At 40.8% G+C, this 27,333-nt stretch overlaps 5 protein-coding genes across 5 annotated transcripts; 4 read left to right on the forward strand and 1 right to left on the reverse strand.

The window, feature by feature from the left end:
• Positions 1-80: 80 nt before the first annotated feature.
• QC763_100070 (uncharacterized protein) lies at positions 81-1,541 on the forward strand (the record flags this gene model as incomplete). The annotated part of the gene is made up of 2 exons (XM_062906546.1): positions 81-998; positions 1,053-1,541. Exons 1-2 carry the CDS (start codon positions 759-761, stop codon positions 1,539-1,541), a joined length of 729 nt encoding a protein of 242 aa, XP_062769508.1. The 5' UTR covers positions 81-758.
• Positions 1,542-1,967: 426 nt separating this feature from the next.
• On the forward strand, positions 1,968-3,294 carry QC763_0001270 (uncharacterized protein; the record flags this gene model as incomplete). Its single annotated transcript, XM_062905051.1, has 4 exons — positions 1,968-1,984; positions 2,078-2,158; positions 2,226-2,630; positions 2,698-3,294. The coding sequence occupies 4 exons, from the start codon at positions 1,968-1,970 to the stop codon at positions 3,170-3,172; spliced, it is 978 nt and encodes a 325-aa protein (XP_062769509.1). The 3' UTR covers positions 3,173-3,294.
• A 2,379-nt stretch (positions 3,295-5,673) lies between these two features.
• QC763_100058 (uncharacterized protein) lies at positions 5,674-6,510 on the forward strand (the record flags this gene model as incomplete). The annotated part of the gene is made up of 1 exon (XM_062906545.1): positions 5,674-6,510. The coding sequence occupies one exon, from the start codon at positions 5,674-5,676 to the stop codon at positions 6,508-6,510; it is 837 nt and encodes a 278-aa protein (XP_062769510.1).
• An 819-nt stretch (positions 6,511-7,329) lies between these two features.
• QC763_0001290 (uncharacterized protein) lies at positions 7,330-9,571 on the reverse strand. Its single transcript, XM_062905052.1, has 2 exons — positions 8,846-9,571; positions 7,330-8,791 (listed from the first exon to the last, which is right to left on the reverse strand). Exons 1-2 carry the CDS (start codon positions 9,396-9,398, stop codon positions 8,571-8,573), a joined length of 774 nt encoding a protein of 257 aa, XP_062769511.1. The 5' UTR covers positions 9,399-9,571; the 3' UTR covers positions 7,330-8,570.
• Positions 9,572-13,136: 3,565 nt separating this feature from the next.
• On the forward strand, positions 13,137-13,433 carry QC763_0001300 (uncharacterized protein; the record flags this gene model as incomplete). The annotated part of the gene is made up of 1 exon (XM_062905054.1): positions 13,137-13,433. One exon carries the CDS (start codon positions 13,137-13,139, stop codon positions 13,431-13,433), a length of 297 nt encoding a protein of 98 aa, XP_062769512.1.
• Positions 13,434-27,333: the final 13,900 nt, after the last annotated feature.

Consider the following 27,333-nt stretch of genomic DNA (forward strand, 5'->3'; position numbering starts at 1 on the left):
TTTCTTGCTGCCCAATGGCATTCTCAACATGAAGATAGGTACTAATACTCGATGCCGGCAGTGTCAACTGTCAAGATGCGGGGTCGGGGAGGGAGGACTGCGGTGGCCGGTGTTCCAGGACGGTCCAGGAAGGTGTACCAGGTTCGTCCGGACCAACGGGACTTGACGCCGCATCAAAAGTCACAGGACCTTCCGTCCACGGCCTGGCTCTTGCATGCGGCTGGTTCTTGATTTGGCACACTTCAGGTTTTTTTGAACTTGTGTTGGGATACGTCGGCCCGCCAGCACAGCGGCGGCGGGCTTCTGGTACAATTTGGGATCAACGTCCGCTACTGGCAGTTCAAATGACCCAAACAAACGCCTCAAGATGCAACCCTGCAAGCCACAAGCTGCCCAAGCTCGACGCTAAGCGTTGCATCGCGAATGCGGGGAATGCCTGTCTCCCATGGACCCTGACGGCGTGGGGAAGACGCCATCGGTCTTGGCACTGTTGTAACTGTCTTCTCACCGTCTTACTACGGAGGATACGGACCGCGAGAACCACGATGGTGTCGGGCAGGGAGGGGAACCCAGAGATATAAAGATGTCGAGATACTGTCCTCCTCGTCCTGCCTGAGCTCACCAAGCACCTCTCAGCTCCAGATCTTCAACTCCAGCCATCACCAGCCCTTTTTCGAGTCTCATTCACTTGAGTACTCAGTCTCCTCTTTGGTCAGCTCTCAGCTCCTCGTTCAAAGTCTCTCGACAAATCCATCAACATGCGTTTCCTCGCTACCGTCGCCGCCCTCACCGGCACTCTCGTCGCGGCTCTCCCGAGCCCTCTCGAGGAGATTCGCACCCGGGAGCTTGTCGAGTCTCACCGCCAGACCATGGAGACCCTTGAGGCTCGTGGCTGGAAGTCGGGTGCTGGTGCGACTGCCAACGAACTGCTCGATGGCGGCCCGTGCCCCAAGGTCATCTTCATCTACGCCCGCGGTTCCACCGAGGGGGGTAACCTTGTGAGTTTTGTCCTGTCTGTTTGCGAAATGAACCATAGCTAACCGAGCCAAAAGGGATCTCTCGGCAGCCCAACTGGTGTCGCTCTCGACGCTGCCTTTGGCGAGGCCAACGTCTGGGTCCAAGGTGTTGGCGGTGCTTACTCCGCCGGCCTCCTCGACAACCTCCTCCCCGAGGGCACCACCACCGCCGCCATTAACGAGATGAAGAGCCTCCTCATCCGCGCCAACTCGCTCTGCCCCCAGGCCAAGATCGTCGCCGGTGGCTACAGCCAGGGTGCCGCCCTCGCCGGTGCCGCCATCTCCCAGAGCAGCGCCGCCATCCGCGAGCAGATCAAGGGTGTTGTCCTCTACGGCTGGACCAAGAACAAGCAGAACAACGGCAAGATCCCCAACTACCCTGCCGACCGTCTCAGGGTGTACTGCGAGAGCGGCGACTTGGTTTGCAACGGCTCGCTCATTGTTCTGCCTGCCCATGGCACCTATGCTGATGAGGCTGCTGATGAGGCACCCAATTTCCTGATCTCCAGGATCAATGCCAGCTAGATCAGGGGGTGGGAATGATGTGTGATGGATTGGTATATAGCATTGCATTTGTGTGGCGTTAGGGTTAGCAGCTTTATGATTGAATGACATTATGCGATTGGATTTAAACCGGAGCTGTGTCTATGAAGGAAGTGTGTTTGCATTGTGTGTGAAGATGCGATGTCATAGTTCGACTGGGTGATATTGTTGACTCACAAAGCGGGTGTGTTTGCTCCACAGGAATGTGGTAACTTGATCTCGCTGCTCAGTTTGGCTGCTCGTCTGTCTCTTCTTCACACAGCTACACACTAAACCCGACTCAACCATCTCTACATTTTTCTGCATTTCCGACCACTCTCACTCGGCCAGCGAGCGGTGTTGAAATCTACACTCCCCTTTCTTACCTCATCTCCGATTTTCAGTGATCATCGAAAAGAAGCCGACACGATGCAAAGGCAAAATTGGTGAGCAGCTCTCTCCTCACGAAACCTTCCAACCTCCCAAGTTCTACCGCACTAGTTGAGAGATGGCTGACACTCATCAATGCTTTGTGTCAGGTCATTGTCAACAATGGAGTATCTACATCGAGCCAAGTTCGTGATGGACGACTGGCGTGCGCAAAGAGAGGTATCCGGTCAGTAAGTGGAATCCTTCCAGGCCAAAAGCCATGATCAGTAGTGGCAGTGTCTCACGGATGCCTTTCAGGCTGGTCCCCCAACCTGGGTCTGATGAGTATTTCGCCGAGTATCTCGAAGTAGTGCGGAGAACGATGGACCACCATGGTTTCAGTGTCGACGCGCCACTAGTAGTCTCGAACCCTCTGCCGGTAGACCCAGCCTTGGAATCCTCTGTTGAAATCGCTTCCAAACCAGTCAACACCGCTCACGAACAGGTCGGCACCGCCCCCGAACCAGTCGAAAGCGCTCCCGAGCCAGTCAACCCCCCCGCGGCCTCAGCTTCCACCACCCAGGCTCCAGCTATCCAAGCTGCTGGCGAAACTGATGGTGATGCGGAGTCTTTTCAGCCTGGAAGCCAACGGACCAAGTGTCCCCGGGCCAACTGCACCACACTCATAGGTTCGGAAAAGTCATTGCAAACCCACATCACAAAGTAAGTGCAATACCTTTCCCAATAGCACCGCTGTGTGAAACCCCCCTATTAACGGACAGTCTCACAGTCAGCACACACCAAAGCCAGGCAGTTCGTGTTGGATCTGCCCAAAGACCTTCCGCAACGATTCCACCCTCAGGCAGCACTACGAAAATCACCACAAGCTTGACGGCGACGAGGTCAGAACAGCCATGGAAGCTTCGAAGGATTTGGCATCGATAGACCCTCAGTGGCTGCAGCCCAGATTTGAGGTGCAAGACCTCGTGCCGTCTTTACGGCAGGAAACCCTCAGGCTGAACAGACTGAAACTGGAGACGACGAGCAGGTATCGGCAGATGGATGAGCAGTCAATGAATAGTTGTCTGGAGAGTTTCCGGCATGGGAAGATGTTTGAGGGGGAGACTGGTCTGCCTTTTCTGGAAGGGATGGGCCAGAGGGGGCTCATTAACGAGCTGATCAAGATTCGTGTAGAGACCCGTGCTTGGAAGAGGGACCTGGAAGAGCTAAAGAGGGTTGAAGCATTATACTCAGTACCTAGGTAGCTTCCAGTGAGAAAGGTCTTTGCCAAAAGAGGGGGACAAAGCACGTAGTGAAATGGTCAATATTCCCCAAGATAGGGTATGTCGGCAGCTAGCTTTGTTAAGTAAAGAAACCTGAGTTGGCCATAATGCATGTTGCGTGAATTGTCCGCTAGACTTACTCATGATAACACCCCAAGTCATGGATTATAGGGGAAGCCTGTTGTTATTTGAACTGATGCCGCCCTGCCTTCGCGTCCCGCAAGTTCATCAAGACTGTCAGGCCTCCCTCCCTAAAGCCACACTGGGCCCATGGGCTCAGAGTAATGGCATGGGTCACCAACGATAGTCACATTGAATGGCGATATCAAGGCGCAATGAGAAAAGCCGTTCATCAATCCACCAAGTGATATATTACAATGAATAGTTCTTGTACGGCGGTCCGCCATTTTCCAACTCTCCCTCCATTCACCACTCCATGATAACCTGGACGCCGTGACCAAGAAGTACTGTTTTCGCAAAGAGAGTCAGCAAAGTGCATCATCAACAGGAAAGCATATCAAGATATCTTCTTACCATGCCAGCCATCCAGGCGACTTCCACAAGCCACAAGCTTGACACCCTTGCATTTGATTGATAGCCACCTTCCCTCTCCTTCTTGGCTGACAGTTCTCGAACGCAGAACTGCTCCCGGTACTTAGCTTGACGCTGCTGCTTTCTGTTAGTGAATATTAGAAAGGTCGAAGAAGATTCTTGCAACATAACCGGGCGTGAAATCCGTAAGCCTGCATCTGGTTGATCGCCACCTCCCAAGCCACCTCCTGAAGAGTCATAGCGGCGAGCTCCTTGCCCTGCGGAAGCTGAATCTCATGCCGCATGTACCCAAAGTAAAGACTGTCCCCCTTGGCGCGATCCTTGATGGAAGCCTGCACAGACGCGGGGAGTGTGTTGACATAGCGAACTGTCTCCTCACGGATGAGAGCGATGTACCGCTCCAACACATCGACGGAGACGCCAGGGCGAGGGCACAAGTTGTACAAGTGCGCCCAGCACTCAGAGAAAGGCGGAATGTTGAATTTGGCAATTGCCGGTCCGGCATGTTCGCCAGGTAGGCGATGTTGTCCTTTTGGAGGACAGAGAATCCCGGGCAGGGGTGAGCTCCAAGCCAAAAGAGCGTGAGCAGGCTCAACGGTTGGTGTCGCTGGGTTGTGAAGAGGGGAGAGTTTGCGGAGAGAGGTCGACCGACCGCCTTGCGGCGGGGTGACGAGAAAGGGAGTTAGAATGAATCTCGAAGGCGATATTGGGGAAGAGTGTTCGGTTGTGGAATGGGACACACCCTGCTGGGCGAGCAGCTGTCACCTTTTTCGAATCTGGTGAAGTTGGGGAGTGGGGAGAGGAAGACAGAAGAGAGAGAGAGAGAGAGAGAAAAGATTGAAGCAAGCAGATTCTGCAGGCTGCGAGTGTGATGTCGCCCAAGTTGCAAGCCCTGAGACCCGTAGTTGCCGGCCAGCCGGAGGCCGGCAGTGGTCAATTCTCGGCCCCGCTCAGGGCTAGGTGGGGCCGTTGTCAGGAGACAGGAATGGCCGGAGCTGCTCCGCCTGACTCGGCATCCCTCCAGAGGCAAATTCAGCGCCGGGCGATGAGTCGAGGTAGGAAGCCTGTAATATATGGGATTGTCTCCTTAGCCATGCTCCTCTTTGGTGAATCGTCCAGACGACTATGCCACAATGACCTCACGTCTGCCGCTCTCATATCCCCAGTTCTATTGACCAGGCTGCAGCTGTCAAAGAAGACAAACAATTTCCCAAAGTTCTGTTCAATCTAATGCTCACGTCTATCCCCATGCACTGGCTTTAACTACCTGAGGGCCGCAGAAGAACAAGAACGAGGGCAAATCACCGAACACATCATGTCTCCTTGCTCACCATCATCTAGCCACAGGACTCTGTTCAGTATGCTAGAATGTTGAAAGTCTTTGACCTTAGAGAGGCCCTCAATGCATTTGCTGCAGGTGATCTTGCTTGATATGCTAATCCATCAACCACATGAGCATTTTATGGAAGGGTCATAGGAAATAACTGAGTATACAGTGAAGAGTGTATACGGTTCAAGTTATTCCTAGTAGTGTATTAAAATCATAGGAAGCTAGAAAAGAATACCTAGCATGTTTCTCCAGAACTCTAGACATTCTAGATCTTGATTCCGTTCATGAAAGTGCCCAAGCATCAGATAAAAGATCTTGATTAAAATATGTCGCCGCCTTCTAGTTTGTACGGTCTCAGCTAACTACCAAGGTAGAGCGTGTAAATTACTATTCACTGAAGCCAGGGGAGCAACTGTATCTGAGGCAGTGCAAATTTTTGCTCCATCGTTGCGGTTGATCGCCGACTCTCTCGTCCCAACTTTCAATTACTATAAGTACTCCTTTCTGTCCTGTTTCTGAGACTCTTCTTTCCCTGACAACCGCACTCTCTCAACTCTCGTCCGAATCTCAGATTATCCTCAGATCCATCTCAACCGACAATATGAAGCAAGAGGAAGGCGCACAAAACCCCAACAATCTCCCAGTTATTCCCCCCCCGGCTAACAATGCCAATCATGGAGCACCACCTACTGCTGCTGCCTCCCTGAGGGATCTGACAGCCTCTGTGGAGAGGCTCAGTGGTTATATGGAGATAATGAGCAGCCAAATTGCCACCTTGAGCAGCAGTATGGTCACCATGACCGCCAATATGGACAAGATGAGTGCCACCATGGAAAAGACCACCGACAATCTTTGGACGCTCAATGCAACAATTGGCAAGGTTCACGGAAGCCTTGACAAGATGCTGAAAACGGTTCAGGAGCCAGGCCGGATTGATACGGTGCAGGGCAATGGTAACGGCCAGCCTCAACTCACTCAGCAGCAACAAGCCACCCAGCAGCAAAAGGCTCGACAGGCATCCCAGCTACGCGCTCGCCAGCAGCAATACGCCCAGCAGCAGTTCGCCCAGCAGCAGTTCGCCCAGCAGCAGCGCGCGCCCATGAACTTTGCTGCCGAGCCTCTGCAACAGCCTTCCATTCACACGCAGCAACCTCAAGGCTTCGCCACCACGCCTACCTTCGACTTCTGGAATGGGACCCAGATGGCCCCCGCTTCTGGCCAGCAGAATCAGAATACTGCTTTCGGCAACGTACTCGCCGGAATCGCTCCCATGCGCTCCCAGGCCAGGCACGTCAGCGGCCCCTTGCCATTCCCCCTCATGACCCAGGACCAGACTGGAGCTGCCGGTACAGATCACGTTGTCAATGGGTTCGCTCACCCACAGATCTTTGGCATGCCCGAAGATGTGGCCAAGAAGCGTCGCCGTGAGGACTACTGATGATATTGTGAGTGAGTTGGAAAAGAAATATACCTGTGCTGAAATTGTGTGCTAACGGTTGTATCCTTCCAAAGGTACTTTGCTCATGCGCTTGGAAACGATGCTGTGCCCGCTGATTCGAGTGCAAACCCGGAGGAGCGCAACAACACACCGGGAGCAAGCACAGCGAGCACAAATGTGATCTAGCAAGCATCGGGAGGGATTTGGGGCAAGCATTGAGGACAAAGGGAGTTAGGAGCAGGCACTGGTTGAGGCAGATGCTTTAGCCTCCTTTGAGCTTTACAGCTTTTACAGAACTGGAAATATCACAGAGCATGTATTCACTACCAGGCCAAGGATCATTCACTCACCCTCATGCAGTTTCATTGTGACCATAGCCAATTGGGGATTGACGTGCTTGAATTGTGAATATCAAAATGACCCTCTTCATGACATGACGACCCGTGGCCCAAACTCCGAGCTCTCCACATACTTGACCACACGCGCATTCCATTTATTCGCCCCCAAGATGTCAAAGACATGCGGCACGTACGTCAGTTGCGTCTTGTCCCCCACCCCCAGTATCCCCCTCAGACATATCATCATCCTCCTCACCTCGCTACTGTCGTCAAAGTTCCTGTTGGACACCTGGATGAGCCAGTGTCCAGCTCTTGCACGCGAGCCTGGTTTGCATTCCACGCGGGACTCGTCTCCGAGGTTGTTGTTGAGTGTCTCACGGCAGACGGCTGACTAGACCTCATCCACCCGCTTGGCACCAACAGCGAAGAACAACTATTTGCCTCTGTTAGCTTACTTGCACATCAAAGCAAAAAAAAAGGAGTGTGGACATGCATGGCCACGAGTGACTTCATGCCTCCTCGCCAAGTCGATCAAATCTGTCGAAAGCCTTTTGATCAGGGGCTCCGCCTGATCCCGCCCTTTCTTAGCCACGACCGCCTCAATGGCCTTTTCCGCACTGGCAACGATCTCGAGCCCCTCCTTCAAACAAGAAGGCCTATCACCTCCGCGTCCTGGAAGTTGAGTAGCATGCGGGTTGCGGATGATATACCAGTTAAAATTTGTGGCGGCTTGCTTTGACGGTCGACAGCGGTTGACGAACTCTTCGACTGTCTCTTCTGACCAGTAGGTAACAAGAGGATTGCTGATATAAGGATTAACCTCTTCGTCTACATCCTTGGTAGAAAGCAGCGTGTAGCCCCCACCGACAGGAGAGACGATAGGCTGGCCACTGTACGGGGCTGCAACGGGGACAAAGTATTGATCCGGCATGTCGAATTTGTTGCCAGCGTTGTCGTAGGAAAGAGACCATTCGTCAAATCTTATAAACTGATACTCGTCTGGAGATAGAGGTCGAGGCATATTGACTCGTGTTCACCATACAGTTTGATGAGGTTTGGTGATATGGAGCTAAGGAAAAAACTGCAAAAAAAAAGTTCTTCGGACTCGGGTGGGGCTTGAGATACTGGGGACTAGATGATGATGAAGGTAACTGTTGCTCTGGTATATATGCTCCTTTCTTGGGACAGTCTTTATGGGTAACCTCGATGTTCGGATGATAAAATGTGACAGTCATGATGGATAGAGGTAGTCATACCTTTCAGTCACAAACTCTTCCCGGTCTAGCCGATTGCTTGTTGGAGCTATGGAAATGTCATCAAAAACCATTGAAAGACTTTATGTTGGTTGTCTGAAGTAGCTCCCTCATACGCTTATTTCCTTCCCTGACCCTAGCTACTCTATGCTTTCTAGCCCACGGCAATGTCAGACACCCATGAGCCTCGTTCGCATCAAGATCCCGTGTTTTGTAACAAATACCTCCTCTTGATATGACCCTGAGGCGCCGCACCCATTCAGAACATGTACCGAGTCTCGCACCTTGGCACCCTCCCATCTTCCTTGTTTTGTCCAGAACACACGCCTGATGCCGACACTGCGCATGTAGTTGATACAACGGTAGCATGGACGGGAGTTGGTGGCTCGCATTACGGGAGAGATTTCAGCGATGTTGGTAATGGGAACAGGGAAGGATAGGGGGCTATTGTCAACTCGTCGTGAAGGCATCATGGTGATGAGGAGGGTGCATCAACGTGGACTGGCGGTGGCATGTCTAACAGTCTGGAGTCGTCGACTTCCTCAGCCTTGATATGATCGGTGCCAGTGCCGTGGTGGGCTAACCTGACGACATAGACATCGGCGCCGATGAGCTTGGGGTGTTTTGTTCGCTGGCATACGTTGTTTTGGCGTGGAATCGGGCATTCCTGGGTCGGAAAGTGTGACTGTTCTGAACGAGTACCTGATTAATAACCTCCAATCATACTGCAACTAGACAGCATACCTTCAAGTCGACAGAACTCCGGCCTACAACTCAACCTGTCCTTCTTTGGGTCTCTGTTATCTGCTTTCTTGCCGAGATCGTTGGGAATGTGCTGCTTTCCACGCTTCTTCTTCGTCAATTCACTCTTGGACTTCTTGCATGATGGCTTGGTCTTGTTCTTCTCCTGGGCTACGGTGTTTTGAACATGGCTCCAGCGCATGAAGCCGCATTGAACGTTGGACATGTTATCAGCGGCTGCCGTTCTTGTGGCCATCAGGGCGAAGTGTATAGTCATCATCTCAGAATGCATGCTGATGCACCGGTTACCCGTACTATCTCCGCCTATTTCGAAGGGCATGAACCCCAATGTAGGCCTGTTGGGGGTAGTGTGAGGAGATGCGGCCTTACGAAGCGTTCCTGTCTTGAGAGTGTCGCCGTTAAAGCCATGGCGATAATCGTTGTAGCCCTGGCCCAGGATCTTTCCACCCTTTGCGACGATGGATCCGTGGCGGTACGAAAGCGGGGAGTTGGTGACCTGCTGAAGGCAAAGCTGCAGACACTGGTCTCGCTTCATTTTGCGGCAAGTTTTGTTGTAGTCTCTCCGTTTTGAGATGTATACAATGTAAGTGAAAAATAAAATAAAAACCACAGGAAGTCCCGGGCACGCAAGATACGCTTGAACAGTGGCCCTACTCACTGCAAAAGACTAAAAATAAGCTTTGTCGTTTGGAGATGTGTCAGTTGTCTTAGAGACCCTATTGAGGGTATATTTGTAGTGTTATGGTTGGTTTATATGTTTTCTCACTATTTTAATATATACGGAGGAACTGGCTAGTGTAGGTAAACAGTTCCGCAGTATGCAATTTAAGTTTATATTTACGGTATCTAGTATTTACATTAAGATATCTTGTTGTGCACTGTTTATCGATGCGGCTTTATGCCGCTTGATATGTCAGTTTAAGCTTGACTGGGGTGCTGAATGGAAGAGAGTGGCTAGGTAAGCCTGGAGGGCGGACCGTCCACAGACTGGAAGGGGCTTGTTGATAATGAAGTGTGATGGCGAGCTCAAATAGACTTTGAAGATTGGGACTATGCTGTAGAGAAAGAGCCGAAGGTTGCGTATATTGATTCTGAGAAAGAAACAGGGTCTGAGGGGCGCTGCCGGGTTGGCCGCGCACAGCAGTCTCGTACCTTGTTTATTTACCTAACGGACTTTACTTGAAGAAACAGAATGTCTTATGGTATCTTAGACAGAGATATATAAGTGAATGTTACAGTTAAATGTTCAGTTTTCAGGTGAGTAAGAAGCCGTTCTTTGACGCAGAAGGCGGATGTTTCTGACACCTTGCCCGCACCACAAACCTAGGTACCTGGTAGGTAGGCGACATTTGCACAAGCCCCTTCTCTTTGTTGTAAAATGGATATTTCTTTTCTTTAACAAGTACTCGTTATGGTCAGACAGGCTCATGTTCTTTACCCCTGACGCTTCTGGAATCAAAGGTCCGCACGTTTCCGAGCGAGCTTTTGCGTTTACAGTTGCCGACGTAGAATTTTTCACTCATAGTGCAAGATACAGGTAAGCAGATCATGGGTGTGAAGTTGTTCAAGGAAACTGAAACGAAAAGTTCCGTTCAATGCCTGTCTATACACCTAAACCACACTGCTTCCATGCCAGAATACCCACAACCCAAACACTCCATGATTTCCCACACACCTATGAAGACCTCCTTTTACGCAGTAAAACGGAGGCTGCATTGATCTGTCCACTTAACCATACATGACCTTGAAGGTAAGGCCTGGTGCCACCCCTTATTAATGAACTCGCCGAGACCCGCTGCTACCCGAGCGGCGGCTACCCTGGCTGGAGGACCGGCTAGAAGGAGTGCTCAGGCCAAGCAAGCCGTAGAGCCAGGCCACACGGTTCGGATCAAGCTCCTCTTCTGAATATTGGCGAGCAAAGTAGTGCCTCAAGTTGTGATCCAGCTGTGGCGCGATTCCGCCAACAATCTGCGGATGGAAAGAGGACATCCAGACGAGGTCCTGATAATCGTTCGGACCTTCCCGTTCATACAACGCCCTCAACTTAGCAGGAAACAGGTACTGGAGGCCGAGGATGTTGTATGAGCGTTGGCCGCACTCAGTGTTAACTGCATGGGTGTTGACTGCGCCCTGCAGTGTTCTAGGCGCGCCCCTTTGACCTATCCCCGAAGTTCAGAATCGTTAGCCCTTGCGAGGTTGGCAAGCCGCTTAAGCTTTGTTTTTCAGGCACTCACCATTGAGAATCAAATCAATCTCAACCGCAAGGGTTGAGACGTTCTGTCCGTAAGAGTGACCCGTGAGCACAAACATGCGAGCAACACCGCTTCCAGCAACCGCAGCAGCGCGGGGGATGTAGGTCCTATATCAACTGGATTAAACTTAACAAAGTGCAAGTTCGGATACTCCATAGGTGCATATACCGGTTATCGGCAGCAAATGCTGCCAACAGATCCCTAACCTTAACCTCGACAGCTAAATCGACGTCGCGGGTGGTCCGTCGCTGATTTCCAAGGAGGATCATGCTCATACCGCCCATGACGCCATACTGGATTCCACGTGCCCTCAAAACTTGTACGACGTGGTCTAAAGCGTATAGGAGGTGCCGTTGCGTCACGTTTCGTTCATTCTGCTTCTCGAGATAGTCAAGCTGATCATCATTGTAGGTAGCAGGAGCAGGGGGGAGCTGGGGAGGAGGCGACCCTCTGTTGGAGCGGCTTCCGGAGCTTCTGCTCGAGGCTCTGCTGTGGTGTGAAGACATGTCGAAGACTGGTCTATCAGATGATAGAGAACAGAGACGTGGGGGGAGCGGGGAGGAAAGGTACCCAGGTACGGATTGAAGGAGCCAACGGAAAGGACGAACTGACGAAGCCAACAGAAGGTAGACATGAAGGTAGAGCTGAAGGTAGAGCGGAAGGTCGAGCTGAAAGTAAAATTAGGTGAGAAGCACTGTCCAGCAATGCTTGTTGATTGACTTGAAGGGATGCGGATAGAGACGTGTTTACTGTCCTCCTTTTATACCTACTTCCAGATCACACATTCCTCGACGACCGAGAATAGGGGAGCTTCAACAGGTCTGCATTCTGAAGAACAAGGAGACCAACTTGTTGGCTCAGTCTTCCAACCCTAGCTGCCTTACGTAGGTAGGTGAATAGAATACTTCAAACACGAGACGACAAATTTAGGCTTGCCATAGCGCCCGTTGACCGTCCTGGTCTCGCCGATCGAGCAGGTGCCAGGCGGCCGACTTGCATACGAAAATACGAGTTCCATAGCTAGGGATATTGTCTCTCTTGCTTCAACCAAGTTCTGCTATGACGGGTGAAGTAGGAATCAGGTGCATTTTGAGCCCCTGAGAGCGGCCGTGCCACCTCCTTACGTTGCTGCTGTGGTCGGAAGCTGAGCTAGCGATATACACTAAGTGTCTTGGACGGTTGGGTTCTTCGCCACAGGGCCAAGTCTGTCCGCGGCGTCCGCCGTCGGGTGACCGGCTTTTGTTGCTTCAGAATAGGTACCAACCCGCATTAAGCACTGTATAGATAGGCTCGAGCCCTGTCTGCTCAGGTCACATGACTTGACTGTGACCATTCAACAACAGCTGACAACATCTAAATTTCTCACGCCGCAACACCGAACCTTCCTCAAAAGCCGTAAATTAATAATCGCTCAGCCAGCCATGGAAAGCGCCGATGACCAACTGCTCTCTGGAATTCCGGGATATCAACCCCAATTCTCAACTCAGTATTCGCGAGATCTCGGAAAGCCGGGTGATGCCCATTGTGGCCGCGGCGTTAAAGAGATACTCGATGTTATCGCCACGCTCGAGGGCTTTGGTATCCATTGCTGCGTCGTCGGCACAAAGGCGCTGGTGTATTACGGCGCTCACCGAGTTCCTATGGTCTGTACCCCGTCGAGTTGCGTCCAAGATCTGTTTAACTGACTGCAACTTGTCTAGAACTGGGATCTATGTGTTCCAACGGATTCATTCAAAAGAGCGATAGCCTTGCTCACCTCCCCTCCTCTCAATGAAAAGTACGAGGTGTGGCATCGCATCATGCCGGAGCCCAAAACGCTCGTGCACATGTATCCCCGTTTCACGCTCAAGGGCGCCAACTTCTTCTTCATACTTTTGCCAGCCTTCGAGTGCCTTCTCTCTCCCAGCCCGGACCAGTGCGAGCGCAGCGCGAGTGGTATCCCATACCCCAAGCTCGAGCTGTTTGCCCGGAGCCTGCTCGACCTGCAGCAGTACGCCGATCTGGCCGACCTCATTGACGGAATGGATCTTGACGAGGCGTGGGGCGAAGACCACCTGCAGCTCGACAAGCCGCCGCCGGTCGAGCACATCCAGAAGAAAAACGAGATGATTGCTCGCTGTCTGCCAGAAGACATGCGCGAGGCCGTGACCATGTCCTTGCTGAGTGAGAGGACGAGGCCGCCGCGAGAGACATGGCAGCGTCTTGTGAGCACGAAGCATCTCAGGATCAACGATGAGCTGCCAAGGCACAGGTATCTTACTAGGTTTCGAAAGGTTGGCTCCAAGGACCCCCGAGAGAATAAGAATCGAGAAGTGTAAATAGTCCTCCGGCGTAATGTACCTAGGTAGCTAGCCTGGGAAACCGTTGGAATCGCCTATCTCACCTGCTCTTTCTGCGCATCGGTCACATTTCCCACGACCCCGTGCACAATCTTGCCCTGTGATGAAACATGCATCACCTTCCTCCATCTCCGCAACGAAGTCAAGGTCTGGCTTCTGAAAAGTGCGACTTATTTGCGCAAGGGCGAACATACGAGCAAAGGAGCAGCATAAAGCATTCGAGGAATATTTGTACGGGTACAACAAGCGACAAATATATTCCCAGATTCCCATGAAGCTAATATAAAAGCTTATAGAAAAAAGATAGAAAAAGACAAAAGCGATAGCTACTATAAAGTCTATAAAAATTTAAAAATACCTTATTAACGACTTAAAAAAGAATAATAAAAGACAATAAGGGAAAAACAGTAGATTATATAAGAATTAACAGAAAGAGAAGTATAAAAAAGGAAGCTAATATAAAGACTTGTTGAAAATAAAGTACTAAAGAAGCTAATAATGAACTAGCGGAAAAAGAAGTATAAAAGAAGAAGCTAATATAAAGACTCGCTGAAAATCAAGCATTGAAGAAGCTAATATAAAAACTAATGGAAAGAGAAGCGTAAAAAAAGGGAATATAAAAACTAACGGAAGGAAAAGTATAGGAAAAGCTAAAACGGCGTTAATATAAAAAAAAGGAAGAAGTTAGAGATGGTAAGGACGAGATTTTACTAAACAAAACCAAAACGAGACCTATAAATGAGAGAAGTGCAAGTAATGTACGTTACGAAGAGCGGGGAGGTAACGACGATAATTCTCTAGGAAAAAGTTAGATATGTAAGCGGGGAGGCATATAAAAAAGACTAAAACGGCGTGAGATTATACGTTATAAAAAGCGGGGAGGTAACGACGATAATTTTTTAGTAAGTAAATATTAAATACGGGAGCGGAAATAAAGAAAGCTAAAACGGCGTCGGCTTAATAATACCTAATAAAGTAAGTTAAAATCTAAAATAATAGACTATGACGAACCTCTATCCAGAACCTCTAAAAAGGAGATTAATTAAAGGCACTTCTAAATAATCCTAGTTCGGTATAGCTAAATAGTATATAATAATAGCTTATCTTAATTATAATAGTTTAATACTAACGATTGTAATTTATATTATATATTGCGGAACTATTTATTTATACTAGTTAGTTCCTCCGTATATATAGTCCTCGTGCTAAGCCTAGCACCGTTCTATATCGATTAATTCGACCCTTAATCCTATCGATACTATCCCCTCCGGGATTAACTCGTCTGGATCGATCCTCAATCCTAATAATTCTATTTTAATTAGTCCTTACTTATATACTAACGATTAGTCCGTGGTGCGCCCCGCGCCCCACCAGGTATTAAGCCGTAATATAGACCCTTTAAAGGAATTTATTTAAGATGCTAATTAATCGATAGGAAGAGGATAATCTAGTATATATAATAATATAAAAATAAAGGTTTAGAGTAAATAGAAATCTATTTAAAGCAAAAGATGTAAACTATTTAAGCGTAAAAGGAAAAATAGTGTAATAATTCTATTACTATACTACTAAAGTAAGTAATGCTTACAAACATCGACTACTTATAGCTTTTATATAACACGGTAGCTTTAGTGTAGTAGTTTAGAGCAACTAAAAATTAAGAAGCGGTCTTTTCTTTAAATTGCGCTAAAGGAGCAGAGTTTAATTTAAATAAAATACGTGTGACGAACCCCTATCTAGAACCTTTGAAAGGGATATCGGTTAAAGGCACTTCTAAATAATCCTAGTTCGGTGCAGCTAAATAGTACATAATAAGATATTTCGATGTAAATACTAAATACCGTAAATATAATTTAAATTATATATTATAAAACTATTTATCTATACTAGCTAGTTCCTCCGTATATATAGACTTTAGAACTTTAAGGTACTTGCTTTACTACGGCTTCGATTACTTTTAATATATTATATCCTACAATATATTCGTTATATTATACTTTTAATTACCCTTAGTACTTTATATTCTATAGACTACTTATAAGCCTTAATACCGTAATACTTTTATCTATACTTAATTAGCCGTCCCTTAATTTCTTTAATAATTAGTTAGGCGCCCCGCGTCTTATATATAGCGTAGCCTACTATTGGTTTAACTATAATATAATGCCTTTCCTTTTAAATCGACGTTCCGACGACCGTATTTTTAAAATAGTATTTATATCCCCGCTTCCCTTTTATATTTCTATAGTACGTCCCTTTTCCCCTATTTTAATTATTATATTTAATTATATAAGGAAATCGATTTATATAAATACCGACCGTTATCGTAATTAAATATAGTTCTTTACGAAATTTAATTTTATAATACCTAAGTATACTTATTATAAAAAAAATAATTTTTAATATATAATTTCTTTTTAATATAATCGGTACCTTTCGTATATTAACTTTAGCCGCTTTTACTATAATATTTATAACGTAGATCGTAAGTCCTCTTTTCGGCCCTCTCTTTCCTTCTTTAACCGGCTCCGTAGTCCGCTCTCTAATTAGGGAAAAAAAACGTTTAGATACTAAAAAGTAAGTTACTTTAAATAAGCTTTTTCGTCTTAAAGCGTAATCGCGTACCTTTAAGGTTTAAGCCCTCGCTACTTTTCGTCGCGAATCTCGGCTCCTTAAAGAGGAAAAGAGAGAGGCTTCCGCGTAGCTTACTATCCCGCATAGCTCGCCGGTAGCGGACACTTTTGCTACTCCTTCTTCCACTACCGTTTCTCCTTCCGACTTCTCTTTCCTAGATCCCTCCCTAGGCCTTAATTAGCCTCCGGACCTTCCTCTGGATTTTAATATTACCGGTCTTTCCTTTTTAATCGCGTTAGATATTATTAATAATACGCTTTTTACTTTTTAAAGTACTTAAGGCGCGTAATATTATTTATATTTAATCCTTTTTATATTTTTTAACCTCGTAATATAGTATATAGTACGTTAACTATTACGTTAAAGGCGTAAGTTCGATTCCTATCGAGGTTCTAGCTCCGTTTTATAGTATTTAATTATAGGCCGGGGCCGAGTTTTTTTTATTTATTTAGGTTTTAGTTAATCCGGATATCGTTAATAAAATTTTTTTTATTTATTTAAATAATTAAAGTGTATTTATAGTTCCTATAAGTTATTTATAGCCGGATATTTTAATTAGTTAATTAAATACTTTAATTAACCTTTATTAAACTATAAATTTAATATCTTTTTTATATTATATTCCTTTTCTTCGTCCTCCGCTATTATTTATATATTAACTTTTTTTATATATAATACGGGTTCTAAAAGTAAAATATAAAAGGTATATAACCGTAAATATATTATATTAAGTAGCTTTAATTCGAATACCGTTTCCGATATCTTTCTTTTAACTTTAAATAGTTTTACTTTCCTATAATCTAGTTTCTTATTAAGTTTTTTAATATATAAATTACGTATAGAAAAGAATACTATATTTCTCCCCTTAAAGTAAGGTCCTTTAAACTTTTTAATATTATAATATTTCTATATTTTTTCTTTTATAAACTTTAATTTTTATTTAAACTTATTATAAAATATATATATTTTATTTATTTTAACCTTAGCCCTAAGTACCTTAACCGTAAGTCCTTACCGTAAGTTTACCTCGTAGCCGAAATTCGCGAAGAACGGTATAGCTTTAATTATTTTAATTAACGATATATTATATATTAGTTATGCCGTAGGTAATAGTTTAACCTAATCGTCTTATTTAAAATTAATGTAATTCCTTAAGTATTATTTTATAATTTAATTAAGCCGTTCTGTTTAACTATCCGTCTAAAAGTAATAGGCTAAAGATACTTTACTTACTACCTTTAGCCTCGTTATTAACGCTTTTTAAAATTTCGATATAAATTTAATATTGTAGTCCGTAATAAACTTCTTTAACTATATATATATTAATATAATATACCGTAGTACTATATTCGCTAACTATTTTACCGACTAAGTTTCTTTATAAGGTAAAAAATATATTTATTTAATAAGCCTATCGATTACCGTTAATATATTATCGTACTTAACGCCGGTTACCGTATTTTTAGACTTTAGTAATTTAATAATAAAGTTTATCGTAACTAAACTCTATAGCCGTTCTATTACCGGTAATAACTCTAAAAATCTATAGGGCTTATATTTTATAACTTTTGTTTTCTCGCATATATAATATAATTAAATAGCTTTCTTAACGTCGTCCTTAATTTTTAGCTAGTTAAAGTACTATTTAATTTTTTTTATAGTCTTAATAATATTTATATATCCTCCGAGCTTTAATACGTAAATTTCTATTATTAATACCGTCCTATTATTTAGCCTTACTATTACGGTTCTGGAAAATAGTGGGGCCACGAGGACTAATCAAGACTGGACCGCGCTATCGGGCGGGGCTTACGGTTTAGGAGATTAAACAGATTAATAAGATGGGGACCGGAGACCGCGGCGGGGCTTACGGTCCACGGTCTAGTATCGGCTAATATAGAGCGGACCGAAAACTATATATAAAACGACGGTCCACGGTCTATAGGTTTATATATACGGAGGAACTGGCTAGCGTAAATAAATAGTTCCGCAGTATATAATTTAAATTGTATTTACGGTATTTAGTATTTATATCGAGATATTTTATTATATACTATTTAGTTATACCGAACTAAGATTATTTAAAAGTACCTTTAACCGATATCCCTTTTAAAGGTTTTAAATAGGGGTTCGTTATACGTTATATATTTACTTTAACTTTATTATAAATAAATTAAAAACGTTTTTTTACTATTATAACCGGACCTAAAAACGTTTAGATAGGAGGCGTCCCGCCTAGTTTAGGCGCCAAAGGACCTTCCGCTAAACCTATACCCTTTATTATAAAGTAGGTTATTAAGCGTTTTAAAGAGCTTAAAGACGAGGCTTAATAGACCCGGAAGTAGATTTTCGTTATTTTAGTTACGTTTAAGTTAACTATTAAGCTTCCGGTACTAAAGCGTTATAAAAAAAAAAAAGTAAAGTTTAAAGGGTTTTTAATTTAGCTTAAAATTTATTTTCGTTAGTATTTAAACTAATTTATTAACGAAAAGTCGAAAGTAATTTTCGCGGTTATTAGGCTTAAGGATAGGGCTTTCGTATAGTTCGAGCTTATCTTCGACGACTATTACGAGTAAGAGCCGGAAAATTAAAAAAAGATTACTATAAAATATTTCGAAAGCTATTATACTTTTAAAATTAAGCTTAAAGAAGTATTTAAGGAATACGATAAGGTAAGGCGCGCGTAAAGTAAACTCTTAAGTCTACGCTAAACGCGTTTAGTAGTTAATTACGTAACTTAATTTAAAATTAATAGCTTATATAGCGCTATTAATAATAAAGGATTAATATAGCTTTTTTACTATAGCTTTAAAAATAAAGTAAAGGATAAATTATATAAAAAGATAAGGCCTAATATTATTAATAAGTATATTACTATAGCTATATAAATCGACGATCGGTAATTCGAATATTATATAGAAAAGAAAGGAAGTAACGGTAAAAGTAGCTTATAACGAACCTCTATCTAGAACCTCTAAAAGGGATATCGGTTAAAGGCACTTTTAAATAATCCTAGTTCGGTGTAGCTAAACAATATACAATAAAATATCTTAATATAAATACTAAATACCGTAAATACTACTTAAATTATATATTATAGATTATTTATTTATACTAGTTAATTCCTCCGTATATATAGACCTTAGAACTTTAAAGTACTTATTTTATTACGGCCTCGATTACTTTTAATATATTATATTCTATAATATACTCGTCGTGCTATACCTCTAATTACCCTTAACACTTTATATCTTACAGACTACTCGTAAGCTTTAGTACCGTAATACTTCTATCTATACTTAATTAGCCGTCCCTTAACTTCCTTAATAATTAATTAAATACCCCGCGTCTTATATATAGCGTAGCCCGCTATTAATTTAACTATAATATAATGCCCCTCTTTTTAGGTCGACGTTCCGACGACCGTATTCCTAAAATAATATCTATACCCCCGCTTTCCTTTTATATTTTTATAGTACGTCCCTCTTCCCTTATTTTAACTATTATATTTAATTATATAAAGAAATTAACTTGTATAAGTACCGACCGTCGCCGTAATTAAATATAGTTCCTTACGAAATTTAGCTTCGTAATACCCGAATATATTTATTATAAGGAAAATAACCTTTAATATATAGCTTTTCCTCGATACGATCGGTATTTTCTATATATTAATTTTAGTCGCTTTTACTATGATATTTATAGCGTAGATCGTAAATCCTTTTCTCGGCCCTTTCTTTCCTTCTTTAACCGGCTCCGTAGTCTGCTCTTTAATTAGGGAGAAAGAACGCTTAAATGCCGAAAAGTAGGCTACTTTAAGTAAGCTTTTTCGTCTCGAGGCGTAATCGCGCGCCCTCGAGGTTCGAGCCTTTATTACTTTTCGTCGCGAATCTCGGCTCCTTAAGGAGAAAGAAAGAGAGGCTTCCGCGCGGCCTGCTACCCTGTATAGCCCGCCGGTAGCGGACACCTCCGCTACTTCTTTTTTTACTACCGCTCCTCTTTCCGACTTTTCTTTCCTAGATCTCTCCTTGGGCTTTAACTGGCCTCCGGACCTTCCCCTAGATCTTAATATTACCGGTCCTTCCTTCTTAACCGCGTTAGATACCGCTAGTAGTGCGCCTTCTACTTCCTAAGGTACCTAAAGCGTATAATATTATTTATATTTAGTCCCCTTTATACTTTTTAACTTCGTAGTATAATATATAGTACGTTAATTATTACGTCGAAAGCGTAGGTTCGATTCCTATTAAAGTTCTAGCTCCGTCTTATAGTATTTAGCTATAGGCTAGGGCCGAGTTTTTTTTATTTATTTAAGTTTTGGTCGGTCCGGATATCGTTAGTAGAATTCCTTTTGCTTATTTAAGTAGTTAAGGTATGCCTATAGTTCCTACGAGTTATCTATAGCTAAATATCCTAATTAATTAATTAAATACTTTAATTAGCCTCTATTAAACCGTAAATTTAATATTTCTTTTATATTATATTTCTTTTTTTCGTCCTCCGCCACTACCTATATATTAGCCTTTTTTATATATAATACGGGTTTTAAAAGTAAGATATAAAAGGTATATAACCGTAGACGTATTATATTAGGTAGTTTTAATTCGAATACCGTTTCCGATATTTTCCTTTTAACCTTAAATAGTCCTACTTTCCTATAGTCTAGCTTCTTACTAAGTCTTTTAATACGTAAATTACGTATAGAAAGGAATATTATATTTTTTTCCTTAAAGTAAGGTCCTTCGAGCCTTTTAGTATTATAGTATTTCCGTATCCTTTTCTTTATAAACTTTAGTTTTTATTTAAGCTTACTATAAAGTATATATATTTTATTTACCTTAACCCTAGCCCTAAGTACTTTAACCGTAAATCTTTACCGTAAGTTTATTTTATAACCGAAATTCGCGAAAAATAGTATAGCTTTAATCGTTTCGGTTAACAATATATTATATATTAATTATACCGTAAATAATAATTTAACCTAATTATCTTATTTAAAATTAATATAATTCCGTAAGTATTATTTTATAATTTAATTAAGCCGTTCCGTTTAACCGTTTATCTAAAAGTAATAGGCCGAAGACGCCTTACTTACTACCTTTAGCCTCGTTATTAACGCTCTTTAAAACTTCGATATAAACTTAGTATCGCGGTCCATAATAAATTCCTTTAACTATATATATATTACTATAATATACCGTAATACTATATCCGTTAATTATTCTGCCGACTAGGTCTCTTTATAAGGTAGGAAATATATTTATTTAGTAAGCTTATCGACTACTATTAATATATTATCGTATTTAACGCTAGTTACTATATCTTTAGACTTTAGTAATTTAGTAATAAAGTTTATCGTAATTAAATTCTATAGCCGTTTTACTATTAATAGTAACTCCAGAAATCTATAAGGCTTATACCTCGTAATTCTCGTTCTCTCGCACGTATAATATAATTAAATAGCTTCCTTAACGTCGTCCTTAATCCTTAGCTAGTTAAAGTACTATTTAATTTTTTCTATAGTTTTAACGATATTTATATATCCTCCGAACTTCGATACGTAAATTTTTATTATTAATACTATTTTATTATTTAGCTTTACGTACGCTCGATTCCTATACTATAGTCTTCCCTAACTATTTTTTTAGATACCCTATAGCTCTAGCTTTTCCTATTAGTATTACTTTATAATATCGTTATTTAACTTCCTTTAATACTTATTAGAAATAGCCTTTTTACGATATATTACGTAATACTTTATTTACGGCTATAGTAAATACTTAAAAATATTATCCGGCGCTTCCTTAAATAATAGTAGTAACTTCTTAAATATATCTTTATAGTAGTCGGCTCGCCGGCTAAATACGTTTACCCTAGCGTTCTCCGAGCCCTTTTTATAATTAATTTAAAAATTAAATTCCGAAAGAAATTTTAATTATCGTATTTACCGTATATTAAGGACCTTCGTAATAGTAAAGTACTATAGGTTTTTATAATCTATATAGATCTATACTTTATACTTAATACCGTTAAAGTATAATTTCTATTTCTCGAACGCTTCGATAATAGCGAGTAGCTCCTTATTATAAATTAAGTAGTTTTAATATATTTCCTCGAGCTTTTTCGAAAAGAAGGCTACCGGATATAGCTTACCGTTATCGTTTTACTATCCTAGTTATTTACCGATCGTATAGTCTAATATATTTACTTTAACTTTAAATAGTCGATTAGGGTTTAGTAATTTAAATATTAAGTCCTTTAAAATAACTTTTTTTAACTTTTAAAAGGCTTACTCCTCTTTTTACTTCTACCGGAACTCTACGTCTTTCTTAATTAAGTAGTTAAGTAACCTCGCGATACTTACGTAGCCCCAGATAAATATCCGATAGAAGTTTATAAACTTTAAAAATTCCCTAACGTATATCTATAATTATAGCGTAGGCTAGTCTTTAACTACTGCGATTTTTTCCGGTTCTATACGTACCTTACTTAGCGATATTAAATATCCTAAGTATATTATTTTCTATATATAGAACTCGCTTTTTTCTTTATTAATTAAAAGTCTGGCTTCATATAGCGCGTTAAGTATCTCTCGTACGTATTATTTATATTCCTTTAAATTACGTAAGTAGATAAGAACGTCGTCGAAATAATATATTATTATCTTATCGAGGTATTTCTATATTATATAATTAACGAAAAATTAGAACGTTACGGGTATATTAATTAGCCTAAATAATATTACGAGATACTCGAAATAATTATAGGGTATACGAAACGCTATTTTTTATTCGTCTCTTTCTTTAATTCGTATATAGGCGTACCCGATAGGTATATCTAAGCGTATAAAGTATCGTACCCCTACTAGTTAACTCCGTAACCTAGATATTAATAGTAGCGGATAGCTATTTTTCACCGTTTCGTTATTTAGCTAGCGGTAATTTATATATAATCGTAAGTTACCGTCTTTCTTCGGTACGAAAAATACGGAATATCTTACTAACGATATAGACTCCTTAATATACTTTCTTTTTAAATTTTCGTTTAAGTATTTCCGTAGCTCCTTACTTTACTTATCGTTAATATAATAAACCTTAAATAGCCGTAACTTAGCTTTTTCTTTTAACTTAATTTCGTAGTCCTACGGTCCTTGCTTTAGAAGCTCTTTTAAATACTTAGCCGTAAAAGCTAAGTATCCTTAATATTCTACCGGTATTATTTTTTTCTTGCCCTTCTCTACGTTATTATAGTAAGTGTATTTATTAACCTCCGATATTTTTACTAACGTCGTTAACTTTACTTCTTCGATTTTACTGCCTATATTAATAGAATATATTATTACTTTTTATATTCCTTACGGTAATACCGTAGAGGGTACTTGTCCTATACTCTATTCCGTACGTATTCTTAATTTTCTATCGTTAGTTAAATACTTTTAAAGCTCTTTTAATTGTAGGTAGTTACTATCCTTCTAATCGATATTTAGATTATAGTCTTTATACTATAATTACTTTAGGATTATATCTTTCGAGGGTTCTATATCTATAATATCGAATATAATTAATATTATTTTTCCTTTAATTATAATATCCAGGAGTAATATCTTTTTATAAACCTTTTACGTAAAAAATAGTTTTTATATAATAATTTATTCCTTCTTTTTTTTTTATAGTATATAGGCCTAGTATATAAACTATAGCGAAATTAAGTTCGTTTCTATACTACCGTCTATTAATATTACTATCTAAAGATCCTTTTATCGTATAGTAACCTAAAGGCGTTTATCTTTTTTACTTTTTCCCTATACGGTAACGACCTTACTAACGAGCGCCGGGTCGTTATCCTATACCTTTGCCTTACGCTAATACTTTCGAAAATACTATTCGTAATTCGTTAGAGGTTAACGGCTCCCGTAAAAGGCCGTAAGTCGTTTTTTAAGCGGTTATATCGTTTAAAAGCGTCCTCCTACTCCGGGTTAATTAATAATATAAAATCTTTTAACTATACTTACCTAGCTTCCTCCTATTTTCCGTCTTTAGTATTTACTTATATTTACGCTCGATAGCGGTTCTTTTATTTAATTTTAGGCGTTTTAGCTTAATAATATCGTTTAACTTTCTTTTATAAATATATAGCGTAGTTTAGGCTTTAATACTATCCTAATATTACTTTCTTTTATAAATATATATTATTATTTATATTTTAACCGTTTATATATTTAACGTAATACCTTATATACCTTAGTATAATCTATATTATTTAAAGGCTATTCTTTAGTTTAACTAGGTTTTAAACCTTCTATAAAACGTAATCGTTTAGGTTTTTCTATTAAACTTTTTTTTACCGGGCTATAGTCCTTTTAATTAGCTATAGCTTACTCTCTTTACTTACTTTATATACCGGCTAATAGCCGTATAGCGATTTACTTTAATAATATTTTATATATCTATATATAATATACTAGAACTAAAGTACTTTCCGATACTCCGGATACTTAGGATAAAGCTATACCGTATCCCCTTTATAGGGTATATATTATATAAGTATTAGTATATTTTTTAATAACTTTGCGATCCCGATATTAGCGACTTTCTTACCTTTTTAATACTTTTCCTAGCTTTTATATAAAAGCTTTATAAACTATAATATATTTTATAAAATAGTAATTCCGTACTTACTATATTATTTCTTTAGTATCGTTTACCTAATAGGTTTTTACGCGAGACCCTTATCTTTAGTAACCTCCGTAGTAACTTCTATAATAATTTATACTATTTAATTCTATAAGGTTTATATTTAGAGATCTCCTTCTTTATACTCCGCCTTTAGCCTTTCTAATACTTTCTTTATTTCTTAAAACTCTATATTTTCTTATCCGGCGTACTAGTTAAAGTTTTTTTCGGAACTTACCGCTTTACTTTATTAATACCCGATAACTATTACCTTTATAACCCTCGGTCCCTTTAATATAGTAATTAATACGATCTCTTTTTTTTATTTAAGCCGTTTAAATACCCTACAGTCCTTCTTAAAGTATTTTACTTTACCGTAATTAAAATACTTAAGGTTATTTCTACCCTAGCCTCGGCCTTACGGCCTTTACTATTATATAGTATCGATATTTATCGGTCCCGAATATATAGTGCCGGAGTAGCTAGTGCTAAGGTATCTTTACTTATACCTATCGTTAAAGCGATTACCGTTAAAGTATTCTCTATAGCTATTACCGTAATTACCTCTACCGTTACCTCTTTTCTTCTCTATATAATACTCGAACTACCGATCGTCGATCCGTATAGCTATAGCGATATATTTATCGATAATATCGGACCTTATTTCTTTATATAATTTATCTTTTACTTTATTTTTAAAGCTATAGTAAAAAAGCTATATTAATCCTTTATCGTTAATAGCGTTACGTAGGCTATCGATCTTAAACTAAACCGCGTAGTTAACTACCGAGCGCGTTTAGCGTAAACTTAAAAGTTTACTTTACGCGCGCTTTACTTTATCGTATTTCCTAAATACCTTTTTAAACTTAATTTTAAAGGTACGATAGCTCTCGAAATATTCTACGGTAATTTTCTTTTAATCCTCCGGCTCCTACTTATAATAATCGTTAAGGATAAACTCGAACTATACGAAAGCCCTATCCTTAAGTTTAATAACCGCGAAAATTACTTTCGACTTTTTATTAATAAACTAATTTAGGTACTAACGAAAATAAGTTTTAAGTTAAATTAAAAACCCTTTAAGCTCTACCTTTTTTTCTCTATAGCGTTCCGGTACCGGAAGCTTAATAATCGACTTAGACGTAACCGAGATAGCGAAAATCTATTTCCGGGTCTATTAAGCCTTATCCTCGAGCTTTTTAAAACACTTAATAACCTACTCTGCGGTAAAGGACATAGGTCTAGTAGAAGGTCCTTCGGCGCCTAGGTTAAGCGAGACGCCTCCTATTTAAACGTTTTTAGGTCCGGCTATAATAGTAAAAAGACGCTTTTAACTTATCCGTAATAAAGTTAAAGTAAGTATATAACGTATAACGAACCTCTATCTAAAACCTCTAAAAGGGATATCGGTTAAAGGCACTTCTAAATAATCCTAGTTCGGTATAGCTAAATAGTATATAATAAAATATCTCAATATAAATACTAAATACCGTAAATACTATTTAAATTATATACTACGGACTATCTATCTATACTAGCTAGTTCCTCCGTATATATAAACCTTAGAACTTTAAGGTACTCGCCCTACTACGGCCTCGATCACTCCTAGCACATTACATCCTACAATATGCTCGTCGTGCTATACCTCTAATTACCCCTAGCACTTTACATTCTGCAGACTGCTCGTAAGCCTTGGCACCGTAGCACTTTTATCCATGCCTGATTAGCCGTCCCCTAACTTCTTTAATAATTAGCTGGGCGCCCCGCGTCCCACATGTAGCGTGGCCCGCTGTTAGTTTAACTGTGACATAGCTACGGTAATAGCTATAAGAGATACTTTAACGGTAACCGCTTTAACGATAGGCGTAAGCGGAGATACTTTAATATTAGTTACTCCGGCACTATATATTCGGGACTAATAAACGTCGATACTATATAGTAGTAAAGGCCGTAAGGTTAAAGCTAAAGTAAAAATAACTTTAAATATTTTAATTACGGTAAAGTAAAATACTTTAAGAAGGACTATAAAGTATTTAAACGGTTTAAATAGAAAAAGGAAATTATATTAATTATTATATCGAAAGGACCGAGGATTATAAAGGTAATAACTATTAGGTATTAATAAAATAAAGTAGTAAGCTTTAAGGAAAACTCTAATTAGTATACCGGATAGGAAAATATAGAGTTTTAGAAAGTAAAAGAAGTACTAAAAAGGCTAAAGGTAAAATATAAGGAAAAAGATCTTTAAATATAGGCCTTATAGGATTAAATAGTATAGATTATTACGGAAATTACTATAGAGGTTATTAAAAATAAAGGTCTCGCGTAAAGATTTATTAAGTAAATAATATTAAAAAAATAGTATAATAAGTACGGAATTATTATTTTATAAAATATATTATAGCTTATAAAGCTTTTATATAAAAGCTAAAAAAAATATTAAAAAGGTAAAAAAGTCGTTAGTATCGGGATTGCAAAATTATTAAAAAATATATTAATACTTATATAGTATATACCTTATAAAGGAAATACGGTATAGCTTTATTTTAGGTATCTAAAGTATCGGAAAGTAT

This window comes from Podospora pseudopauciseta, chromosome 1 (assembly GCF_035222475.1).
Source record: "Podospora pseudopauciseta strain CBS 411.78 chromosome 1, whole genome shotgun sequence".
Taxonomy (NCBI): domain Eukaryota; kingdom Fungi; phylum Ascomycota; class Sordariomycetes; order Sordariales; family Podosporaceae; genus Podospora; species Podospora pseudopauciseta.

Coding starts and splice junctions, on each gene's coding strand:
- QC763_0001290 (XM_062905052.1), bottom strand. CDS start 9,398: ATGAAGCGAGACCAGTGTCTGCAGCTTTGCCTTCAGCAGGTCACCAAC. Junction 8,792..8,845: donor GGAGTTCTGTCGACTTGAAG/GTATGCTGTCTA, acceptor GTACTCGTTCAG/AACAGTCACACTTTCCGACC.